Source organism: Betta splendens, chromosome 6 (assembly GCF_900634795.4).
Source record: "Betta splendens chromosome 6, fBetSpl5.4, whole genome shotgun sequence".
NCBI lineage: Eukaryota > Metazoa > Chordata > Actinopteri > Anabantiformes > Osphronemidae > Betta > Betta splendens.
Window position 1 is genome coordinate 11496568 of NC_040886.2, and position 12202 is coordinate 11508769.

The 12202-nt window shown below is 47.7% G+C and overlaps 2 protein-coding genes across 2 annotated transcripts; one reads left to right on the forward strand and one right to left on the reverse strand.

The window, feature by feature from the left end:
* Window positions 1-35: 35 nt before the first annotated feature.
* Window positions 36-3142, forward strand: fam174b (family with sequence similarity 174 member B). Its single transcript, XM_029152745.3, has 3 exons — window positions 36-352; window positions 865-996; window positions 1553-3142. Exons 1-3 carry the CDS (start codon window positions 36-38, stop codon window positions 1554-1556), a joined length of 453 nt encoding a protein of 150 aa, XP_029008578.1. The 3' UTR covers window positions 1557-3142.
* Window positions 3141-11328, reverse strand: st8sia2 (ST8 alpha-N-acetyl-neuraminide alpha-2,8-sialyltransferase 2). Its single transcript, XM_029152743.3, has 6 exons — window positions 10896-11328; window positions 9550-9600; window positions 8922-9062; window positions 8586-8843; window positions 6950-7243; window positions 3141-5535 (listed from the first exon to the last, which is right to left on the reverse strand). Exons 1-6 carry the CDS (start codon window positions 10991-10993, stop codon window positions 5223-5225), a joined length of 1155 nt encoding a protein of 384 aa, XP_029008576.1. The 5' UTR covers window positions 10994-11328; the 3' UTR covers window positions 3141-5222.
* Between the last annotated feature and the right edge of the window lie 874 nt (window positions 11329-12202).

Sequence of the window (12202 nt, forward strand, 5' to 3'; positions counted from 1 at the left end):
CGTCATCCTGCTCGTTCGTTCATTGTTTTGGCACCATGGCTTCACGCAGCGTGGCGTTGATTTGCATCGCTGCGGCTCTTTGGCTGGTCAGTGGCGAACCGCAAACTCTCTCTTCGCCCGCGACGCAGTCAAATTCGACATCATCATCATCATCATCATCACCATCATCGCCGTCGTCATCATCATCATCCATCAGCGGCGGAGATGAAGTGACTGGCGACGCCGCGGACGCCGCCGTGGGATCGCGCATTTCATCTCTAATGACGTATCTTCCAACTCTGAAAATCCTAGTTATTTTGATCTGCGTGTTAACAGCTGCTCTCATCACATGCCTGGTCGTCAAAGTGATCAGGTAGGCGGCGTGACACTGTCTGTCTGTCTGTCTGTCTGTCTGTGTCACAACAAAAAGTCTCAGAGATCACAGTCTAAATGCTGAAATCGCAGCAGATGAGCAAATGAATCGATTAGGAGCATGTGACCGTGTCAGGCTCCATGTGACGCTGGAGGCCAGGACGAAGCGTCTGGGCCTATTAATAATGTCCCTACAGGGAACTGTAATGTTTAGTCAGCAGCAGGCTTCACTAACCTGAATGTGTGCTGTACAAACCTTATGATGGAGGCTCAGTAGTCCTATTGTTTATACTGGTGTCACTGGAGGCCAGTGTTGTTGGTACAATTATGGAGCGTGACAAAAGGCAAGTAACAGCTCCACAAAATATGAAACAAGAAACAAGCAAGAAAAGTTTGGTTGCATCAATTCTTATAATAGATTTTTTTTTGTGAGTTTAATAACTGTAAGAGCGTCAAGTAGATTTAGCAGCAGCCCAATGCGTGTTCATGTTGTCTCCTTCGCGTTTGCCGCAGATCTGGGAGACGAATCAGAAAAACACGAAAGTATGACATCATAACGACGCCCGCGGAGCGCGTGGAAATGGCCCCTCTCAACGAAGACAACGAGGACGATGATGACTCCACGCTCTTTGACGTCAAATACAGGTGTGTTACCTTCACGCTGCAGTAGAACGGCAGCGAGAAAGCGTCTTGCTCTTTTCTTGCTTGATTAGGTCTAATTCACTCTGCTGCTGTTGGACCCGCGCCTCCACTTATCTCACTGTACCTTCCACTACTGTAACCGTGAAACGCTCTAACCTTGATTTGCTTACGCAAAGCAACGTGTCGCGCCGCTCTGACTGAAGCCGGGCCCAGCCTTCTTGGCAAAGTTGTCTACCTTGAATCAATATTTACCGAGGTTCTGCAAACTGTCAAACCACGAACGGCGGAGATGCAGAACTGCGTTAAAGCAGACTTTTAGCACATTTATATTGAGCTGCTGGTTGAAACTCAACTCAACTGAAGTGTTGACATTAGGTTTCACCCTTCCGTCCTTTCTATTGTTGCTGAGCCCACGACCATTTCCTCTAAGGAAGCGATGACGTCCTGTTTACCTGACATTCCTGACTTGTAAGTCAGGCAGGATTCTGCGCATGGTGCCTCCTCAGTCTGTCCAGCGTATCACCAGATTCATGTCCTTCTCTTTTTTGTGTTCTTGCAGGTGAATCCAAGCGTCGACACCAGAAGGAGTTTACTGTGTTAAGTCCCACGGAGTCGGCACGTCATATGCTGCTTGTGCATGGCTTTCATTTGCGTTTAAGGCACCTGATCTGCATAGACATGATTATTTGCTGCTTTGTTGATGCCTAGTTACTTCTAATATTAAAGATCAGGATGCTTCATGTTGGTCACCAGGCTGCTCCCTGCCTGGAGGTTCTGTCGCCTCGATACCCAACATTTTATTTTTTATGTGAAATGATTTCAATTATCATTGTTGGCAATCACAGTTATTATCACTTAGATTAAGTTTTGGTGTCTCTTCGACGCGCTGATGATTTACTATATTTCTATCATGCAGCTTAAATATTTGGTGGCGACTGAAGACGTCAGTTGATGCACAAAATGTAAAAACATTACAGATATTTTAAAGAAAATATTTTATTCAAGTGAAGACTTTGCACACTATGAAGAATAGGCGCATAACAGTAGTTCTGTCCTCTGTTTTGTATGGATGAAGCTTATATTTTTTACTTACGTACTTTGAGATATTCCTATTTTGTTGCTTTCGAACATTTACATTATAACATTTAATTGAAAGTTATAAACTATATGGTTAAGAAATGTTTGTAAGATCCAGAAGCTGTGAATGTGAACACTGTAAACTGTTGTGATGAGCTCGGTTCAGACATGTGACATTCAAGTAACCACTAAATAATATCAACACAGAGTTTGAAGGCTGTAGTTACATAGATACAGGAGTACAGACTATGTACAAGTACATATAAGACATCCCAGCTTCTTGTTTTCTCAGAAGAAGGTTTAATTAACAAAATATGTTTAGTAATTCACTTAAAATGACCCAGGAACCAGGTTGCTCTGGTTTGAGCTGGTCTAAACGCGTGTTAAATCCGCCACAGTCATTTCTATTAATGCATCACTGATGTGTTTTTGGTCAGGAGCCATTTCTCCTTTTTTAAACTCAGTATAGAAGCTCCCGGTTTCTTCAAATACCTGCAGTTTGTTTGAGGACGTATCAGTTTGTTTTAGTGTGTCAGAGAATTACAAAAGGAAAACAGTTTTGTTTACTGATTTTTAATGATTGAATGACTATGGTGTAGCTACTTTAATGATTAATGCATAAATAAAATGATAATTATTTGAGAGTAAAATATTTGATATAAATGAGAGTAAAGCCGCTGGAGCGTCTGAGCGTTGATGCAATCACTGAATGACTCGTCCAAATGAAGCTTTTAACCATGTTTTGGATCTGATGTTCCCTTCGCAGGCAGACGTGTCTTCATCACACTGTAAATTTAATTTGAGCGTCATGTTTTAGTCTTTCACTGTTAAACCATTGTTGTCTCTCAGGCAACTGCTGGACTGTCACTGGCAGCACCTTTTTATCTTTAGTGTGTTCGTGTGTGGAGTTGTGGAAAAAAGGCTGCTCATAAAGATGCCAATTCTGGACTTTGCTCCACAGACATCTTTCGTAAAGCTCTCGTGAAGAAGAATCTGTGCGTTCGTGGTAGCCATTTGTAAACCGTAGCTAATTTCCAGAATCCCACATTAAAAGAAAAAGAAGTTAAACGTTCTGACTGTTTTGGAAGTTTATTGAAAACAAGACTCCTGGTTTCTGCTACAGCAAACTTGTGTGCACCCACAACTAGTCCCTCAAGTTTCCATTTCACTGAGACACTCCTGAAATAAAACAGCTTCCTCTGAAGTGTTACATTCTTTTATATGAGAGAGTCTTATTTTTCCATCCTGATCACTTGTGTGTTTTCTGCCACAGATAAATACATTCAGTTTGTCACTACTTATGATTTAAGGGTCTTGAAATGTCATACTTGAAACTTCAGGTTATATGCACTAGGAGAACACAGACATGCAAGAGTGAACATTAGTTTGCTGATATGTGGACATTAAACATGTTAACGCACAGTAAACATGACAACAGGTGAGCTAAACCTGTACAACACAATCCACAGCTTCGCAGCAGAAACTATGTCACGGAGACGATTCCTGAACTGTGGCAAATCCCACATTCTCGGTTAATGAGTTGAATCGTGTTGCTCACAGCGTGTTTCTATTTTTGCCAAACTCAGACAAGCTGTCACCAATAAAGCCTTTCACTGCTGCAGCCTGCTGGCGTCATCCGCGCAGCTTTCAGGTCTGCTCTTAACTTAATAGGCGGCGTCCTGTCCAAACAACACGTCCCACGGCCACATGCATGAAAGGCAACTTGTCTCGATAGTTCAATTACTCGTGTTGATTTTTAATAAATGCTTCAGAAACCTAATGACTTAACGGCTGGACATTGAGGTTTTTGCACAGGTGGAGCTTGGAAAGACAATAAATATTGTTTAAACTCTCATTAAAATGTTTGAAAAGAAAAACTCTGATTCCCTGACTTCAGTGATACAAACAGAGCTACAGTCACGTTTTTTGCTTTTATCTGTTTACTTCTTCCCAGAAGTACTAGCACTATAATAGTCAGTCATCTCATCATGAAACCCTGGATACCGTTTCTGTATCTGGGCCTGTGTTTCTAAATATTGAATTGAATTTAGTGATTACAGGCACAAAATGCTGGCAGTTTAATACAATCCACAAAGGCCTTCATGAAACTCCGAATTGTGCAGAAAAACAGGAACGTAACCATCAGTTTTTTCATCAAGTGGTTAAATAGGAAGTCAGTCACACCAGAGTGAAGGCAAACATGACACCAGCTCTTCCTGCACCCGAACCAAAGGAATTCATTTAAAGCACATTATGGGGCTCCTTCCTTTTCTCACTGCATTCGTGATACATTCATTTAAAAAAAAAAAAAGGCAAGTCGTAGCACTGTGCAAACTGCACTTTGACCTCACTACTGCATTTCCAGTGTGGGAACGGGGCCGGTGTTCTCAGAGAAGTGTGCTTACAGACGCCTACGAGGCCCTGTGCAAACCTCCATGTGTGAACAGCCGCTTCACTCCTCTTTTAGAAGCCGAAGACGACTCAACGCGCCTCCACGCCGCCTTCGAGCGCTCAAGGTAACCTGACACAAAGACAATCAGGCAGCAGCCACAGCAACCGAGCCGTTGGAATCTGTGAGCACCAATGAAGGGGCTTTATCACAACATGTAAAAGTATCAAGCATTTAAAAAGATCCTAACTAACAGGGTTTATCATAATAAAAACAAATGTTGGCCAACATGTTTCATTCATCATCAAGCTCCCTTTAGATTAAGTGCTTCCATCTTGTGGTCGGATCAATGACTCACAAGGGACCAATGCTTAAAACCAGCGTTGACAACAAGCTCAGTAACGTTCAATTCTCATCAAATCTAACTGCTTTTTATCGCACATATTTTTATAAAAACACAAAATGAATCTGATTCCATGACTCAAAACATTCTTGGAATTTATAGGGCAACAGCTGAACATGACAGGAGCTACAGCAAAAAAAAAGGGGGTCCCGTTATTTTAAAGGTCGCCATAGAAATCTCATTAAAGGTAAAATGTACCAGTGCTAATGTACCGGCTCACTAAAAGAGCTTCACCTAGAAAAGGTTCATTCCAATTACTGGAAATGAGTTCATTCAAGTTTCATAAAAGCACAGTATCAAGAAAAATATCTGTACAAAGTCCCCTCAGTCCAGACAGTGGTTTCGTAGGTTCCGGGTCATTTACTTGCTGTGAGGCTCCGTCTGTGGTTTCCTCCCGGCGTCGCACGCCCCGGTGTGGAGCCGGAGCGCCCCCTGCCTGTGAAGGGTGCTCAGGGTCCTGAACTCCAGAGGCATGGTGTGCGGGCTGGAGCTGGACGTGTACTTGTACTTCAGAGCGTCGTAGTAGTGGTACTTGACCGGGCTGCCCCGCGGGTCGAGGGGGAAGGGCCAGAAGCCGTAGAGGTGGATCTCCTCGCAGAAGCGGGTGGCCATGGTGTACATGAGGAGGCCGGTGGTGGGACGCTTGATGTGCACGTTGTTAGTCAGCCAGTACCTACAGATAGGATGAAATCCATTTAAACGATTAATTCAACTTATTACAGGATAATCCTCGTACGATAAACAAGAGGGTGGTGATTGGATTTGATTTTCCCAAGCACTGTCTATCGTCACATTGATAAATGACACACTGACCCCGGCTGCAGGTCATTGTGTCCCAGCCTCGTTCTCTTTTTCAGCCACTTTCCCATTACCCTTGCCCCGGAGGGCCCCGGGGGCCCCGGCTGCCTCCCCCCGGTCCTCCTGTTGAGATGCACAGGTTGCGCTGCTTAAAGCGAACAGCACGAAAGCGGGCGAGGAGCGTTCCAACAACCACAGACCACGGCCTAATTATCAGCGGAGTGATTTGTCGCCGCAGACGTTTTGTCCTCTGCTGCAAACGAGAACAAGGTCTGAGAGAATATTTTTATCACACTACAAAATGCATTTCATGTGTAGAGAGTAATTTTCCCCTGTAAAACAAAAGATCTTCCAGACCTAACTACGAAAATCATGACCTAGTTCTAGCCCTGTGTAATACCAGGCGCTAGTTGGGGCATACAAAATAGCATAATTTGGTCAGTGACCAGCGGTGGTTGTTAGGCTTTTAACAAGGAACGATCTGGAGCAGAGTCTGGCTGTGATGAGAAAGAGGCAAAAAAAACATGCAGAGCCGGAGCTTTCGAGAGGCCTGAGGGCACGAGAGGCTGGGTTTGACAAATGTGCACACAGGACTTTTTAAAGAAAGCTGTGAAATGTAAATAAATTAATGAATACGCTCATTATCTGGGCTTGTGCCTTTTATCTATCTAAGAAAGCGCTTTTTCATCAGTTCTGACTGTAAATTGATGCCATCGTCAGCTCAAAAGGTTGAGGATAAACATCTGGTCACCGGGAGGAAATAAGCCTCTGCTCCGACAAGTAATTCAGCCATTAAGCAAATGCCCCCGTTTCTTTATCGACCTGCTAAGAACCCGCGGCGTCTCTGCCGCTCGAACAGAACGAAGCCACTTCCTCCCGTCGCTGTTCAATAAAGCGTCTCACTCTCCCGGCGGCGCGATTCGAGGGAGGGAAATGTCAGGCTGGCACTCGCATCCAGACGCGGATAAATCAACACGGATCGGACGCAGGGAAACTGAAAGGAAATTCACCCGGAGCGAAGGCCTCCCTCCGTGAACGCCTCCATCAGGAGGTTCGCAGCTGTGGGTTGGAGTCCATATCTGCAGCTATTGATGCTGTTCAGACTGATGCTGCAGCTCGCATGGATCAAATAAACACAGGTAGTAGTTTGGGAGGTGTATAGATCTCATTCGGTCAGCATGTCACACCTGAGAGCACACACACACACACACACACACACACACACACACACACACACACACACACACACACACACACACACACACACACACACACACACACACACTCACCCCCTGACGGCGTGGAGCAGACGCAGCGACGGGAAGGCGGTGCGCACGTCCACCGTGTGCAGCAGGATGAGGCGGAGGGCCCACTCCACGCGCTCCTCCCCCCCCTTGGCCATGAAGGCCGGGATCCACAGCACGCTGCCGCTGAGGCCCCGGAGCCGCCGCAGGAAGCGCTCCCTCCACTCGGTGCTGACCAGGTCCTGGAAGGCCCGCTGCACCACCGAGGGGTTCATGGTCACCAGGTTGGTGCTCCGGCCCACGTCGCCCGAGTATTCCTCCACCGGCGCCAGGTTGCACCTGGGGACCGGCGAACAAAGATCAACTGGGAACGGGTCGCCCACTTTGCTCAGTCCCAGGAAGTGAAGCAAATGAGAATCCAGAGAGTCAGGAGTGAAACGGGGCTAAAGGAGGTTCAGTCCTGGAGACGTTTGGTTCTGGTGTAACTGAGCAAGACGTTACTCACTGTGAACGGCAGTAAAGCTTATGCGGTGGATAATTATATTACAGCCACATACAATATACTGAAATGATTCTGCATCGATTTCTGCTCCTCGTGCTTTTAGTATATTGCTGCGAGACAGTGTTCCTGCACCTGGGCGCCGCTGCTTTTACTCAGGGGAGGAACTAAACCCCCCCTCGCCGCTGCATGAATCACTGTGTCCTGTTAGAGCGCTGTGGCAGCTGTTAATATACTGGGACACTTAATGTACATGCTTCAGGAAACAACTGCTTCAGCGATTACCGGCAAATGGAAACATGATAAATTCGCGCCTTCGGCTGAGTCTGATTTATCTTCGGCAAGTTCCAATGAATTGCTTGGGTGCGTTGAATCACGCGTTATCGTAACGCCGAGCTGACGGACGCCGTCAACCCGGACCAGACTTAGCTGAGACGCTATCACTCAGCTTGGACCGACGCCTCGAAATGCCACGCTGGCTGTTGTCTGAGAGCAGCCAAGCGCCGCCATCATCATCATCATCATCATCATCATCATCATCATCATCATCATCATCATCATCATCATCATCACGCTCATGACCTCTGTGCGTCAGCATAACACTGCATCACTTGGACATCACTTCTGATGCTACAGCACAAAGCTAGTGTTTCTAATGATAAGTTAATTTATGAGGTGCTCATGTTCTGCTGCTCCTGAATGTGAATTCAACCGCCGGCAGATTATCGTTTTTGCATCTTCCTATTATATAAGTGTAGACAGATTTATTTTCTTGCGTCAATAATGACAAACAACCCACTCGACTGACGGCTCCACCAACGGACCTGTGTGGCGAACGAGCGCCAGCGTCTCTGTGAGAACGCACCACGCGCTCCTACAGGATGCAGCTCTTCAAAATGTCAATTTCACATATAATCACGCGTTAAATTGCCCTCGGTACGCCACTTTGTTTCCAACTTTAAACCATTAAAAAGCCTCGACAGCGTTTCAAAAGTGCAATTAATATATTTCCAGCTGTGTGAGCAGCGGCTCTAAACCTGAATTAAAGCGAGGGCTCGAGGAAGTGATTAGCATTCTAATGCTAAAAACCCATTTGCTGATCCATTTCAAATAGGGTCCACTTTAAGCCGCAGCTTTTACGACTGCTCGCAAGCGGCCCTGAATTCACTTATGGACAAATACCTGATAACAAAGTCATGAGAGTCAATCTCGGGCCCGCAGCTGCTGTTGAGCAGGATCCCAGAGTTCCCCACGATGGCGCAGCGCCGGTGGTGCTGGTTCTTCATGGGCGACACCGTCGGCAAAAGGCGGTAGAGGTTTTCCGAGATGTTGGTGGTGCTCTGGCGGTCGAAGACGTAGTGGATGATGTCGCCCGGCTTCAGCGTTCCCTTCAGGATGGAGATGTCCCTCTCCGGGTCGAGGAAGCGCAGGATATTCTTCCTGTGGGAGGAGAGAGCACACGGCGGTCGTGAAGGGCTGCGGCGTTCAGTTCAGTAGCGCATCCGGCGCCGGTCGGACCGTATGAGGGCGGAGAGGGTCCTGTTGAAGGTCCAGCTGCTGGAGAGCCTGGCGCTGGCGTTGCAGCTCGGGCGGCGAGGGAGTGGCTCCGTGCTCGGACGCGTCGAGGACGCGGGGTCCGCGCGCGGCACAGCGCGTGTTCTGAAGGCAAACAGACAGCGCCGTGATGTTTCACGCATATCGTACGCCATTTTATAACTTTGAGGATCACATGTTGCCTCCCACCACCATATAAAACACACACCACTAAGGTTTGTGGAGATGCCTGCGATACGGATGTGTTATGGAAACTAATGACTGGTGTCATCTGAAATACATGAACCTTCATTTCACGTTTATTCCCATGTTTCCCTTATCTTATGGCTACAACCACAGCAGATATTTATAGCAGCTGCCTTCTTGCTGTAAAACGTAGAGACAGTGACTCACTGTGTTATCAAGGCTGCAAAAGAGTCAAATGACCAGTACCAACTAAAATGTATATAAAAAAACGGCTACAGTGACTCCTCACTGATGGCCTACAGTGTGTGTGTGTGTGTGTGTGTGTGTGTGTGTGTGTGTGTGTGTGTGTGTGTGTGTGTGTGTGTGTGTGTGTGTGTGTGTGTGTGGTAGTAATTGGATTTCAGACCTGTGTAGTTTAGTGATGAGCAAGTTCATCTTCTTTGAATGTCCAGCGTTTCTAGGCGAGAAAGAAAAGGATTCAGATTGAATTATGAATCGCTGCAGCCCGGATTCTCGGCTCGACCCGGATGGATCCTTCCTGTTATCGTATCCCGTAACGGTAATGCACCCGCTGTGCGCGGTATCAGGTGCACTGTGCGTCCTTCTTTTACAATGGAACGAAGGTGAAAGACACGCATCAGGGTATTTTTAGAGCAACCCACCGTGGGCCCATTTGCTGATGTAATGAGGAGAAATGTGGCCTTAATGGAGCCCCATTATGCTAAAAGGAGGTTTTTCTCCTCGCAGCGAGGTGAGCAGTCCTTCCAGCGGGCGATAAATGTGCCAGCGTGGATGCATTTGCACTAAACATGCTGTGTAAACATTTAAATATTCAAGCATCTGTCTATTTTGCAATGATGACCTTGCTCAGAGCTGATAAACCTGTGACAGGACTCCAGCAGCTGTGTGGTAAACAGGCGTCTGACTGACAGGTGGGACGTCCTCACTCGCTTTATACACGCGGACGCCTGAAATATATGGCTATAATTACGTTTAAGCAGCATTTTATGTGCGAGTGCAATTGGTTCCGGTTCTTCCCCCCCGCTGCGAATCACCAGCCAATATGACCTCATTACGACGCGAGCCACAGCCGGGTAATTGCATTCAAAACAGAATGCTCTCGCTGAAAGGGAAACGTGAGGATCCGAACGCTTCGGGGGGAGGGAGGGGGGGAGAAAAAGTCTTTTTGTTGCTATTCAGGTGGCGCAGGAGCTTCAGGGCCGTGGTGGAGATGATGAGAACGGGGGCCAGGCCGTCGAGGTTTCACACGTGACACGCGGACGCCGGCGCTAAATTGAGAACGCGCGTCCTTGGAGGTCAAACGTAAGTGGGGCACGTGCGGCTGACTTCAAAGTCTAATTATGACAAAGAAAGAGGGAAAGCGGTGTTGTTTCGACCTCCCCCTCCATCCCCGTCTCTCTTATAGTGTAAATGGATCCTATCCCGAATGCAGACTGCTGCAAGACAAATAGCCTAATCCTCGGAGACCCAGTCTGCCGTCGGAGCAGCTGCTGCACCCGAGTGTTACAATTGTGGAAACAAACCGCGCGTTCAACTCTGAACTTCTGCTCAGTCCAGTCAAACTCATTTATTTTGCTCATTAATTTCCACACATTACGTCTTCAGAACCTGCTGGACAAGAAAGCAATGGACCGTATTACTCTCTCTCTCTCCCACACACGCGCGCACAGACAGACACGCGCGCGCGCGCTCACACATCACTGCGTGGATGAACGATGGGGAGCTACTTACGCAGGTTCTTCTTCCACCACGGCAATATCATCAATTATCAAAAGCACGACCAGCAGCGTTACGAAGCCGAACAGCAGCGTGCGGAAAACGAGCGGCATGGCTGAGGAGGCGGAGGATGGAGCCGGCGGACTTCCTCCGGCGCTACGTTCACCTTCTTGTGTTTCCCATCCACAAACCGAAAATCCTCCCGGCCCCCTCTTCCTTTGTTCCTAACGCCGGGGCCGGACACTCCCAGGCGAGCCGCGGTCCTTCCCACCCCCCTTTTCAGATGCTGATTGCCGCGCGTCCGTTTCCCAACGGGGCGACGCTGCCGCTGCCGCGTCCGCTGCCGCCTCCGCCGCCGCTGCCTCCGTGCCTCCACTGTTTCCTCTATTCCCCAGTCAAACTTTGAAAGCGTGCACCCACGGAGGCTGCCACAGGAGCAGCGAGACGTGGACCACATGCAGCCTTAAAGGCGCAGGAGCCGGCTCTGCGTCGTCACCCCGGCCCGGTGGCCTCACCGGCCAGGTGAGGCGGGCTGCGGCGCGAGGACAGGTGTCCACGCGCGTTTATAGCAAGATGAAGGGTTTTACGTAAAGTGCGTTTACATAATTAGAATCAATCAGCACAATGTGTCTGTCTCAATAGCCATGAAAAGGCCCACGCGTCACGTTTGCTAATGCAACTATCAATATAAACAATATTATGTTTATGTTATGTATGTTTACATGCAGCCAATATTTCGCGTTCATCTCTGTTTGGCACATTTTTATTTCTCAGGGTGGGACGTTGGAACACAGAAACCTTCACGTCAGCATATACTCACTCCCCTAAATGAGACCCACCCCATATATCCCTCACCTGTTGATGCGTGACACAGGTCCACGGAGGTTTTATGACTTCATGTCATGTTTGTGAAGTTGTTGTGTAACGATTCATCTGGCTAAAGTGCCCATTAGTCTAATTGATGCTGCCTAAGAACTGTTGCCGCAGCAGCTTTTGTTCCAAGATTGGAAGTGTGTGTGTGTGTGTGTGTGTGTGTGTGTGTGTGTGTGTGTGTGTGTGTGTGTGTGTGTGTGTGTGTTTGTGTGTGTGTGTGTGTGTGTGTGTGTGTGTGTGTGTGTGCGTCTCCCTAGACTCAGGCAGCGTACCGTGTGCTTTGATGTGACGAGCGTCAGGACTGAGGTGTGCATCAGAGAGTTTGTTAGCGGAGACAGATGCTGTTGATTCTGTGGCGGTTGTCAAACACGAGCCTTTTTGTCTCGCTGAAGAATGTCATCGTGCTATTTTTAGACTTTACAACCACAGAAACACACACAGGCAGGAAC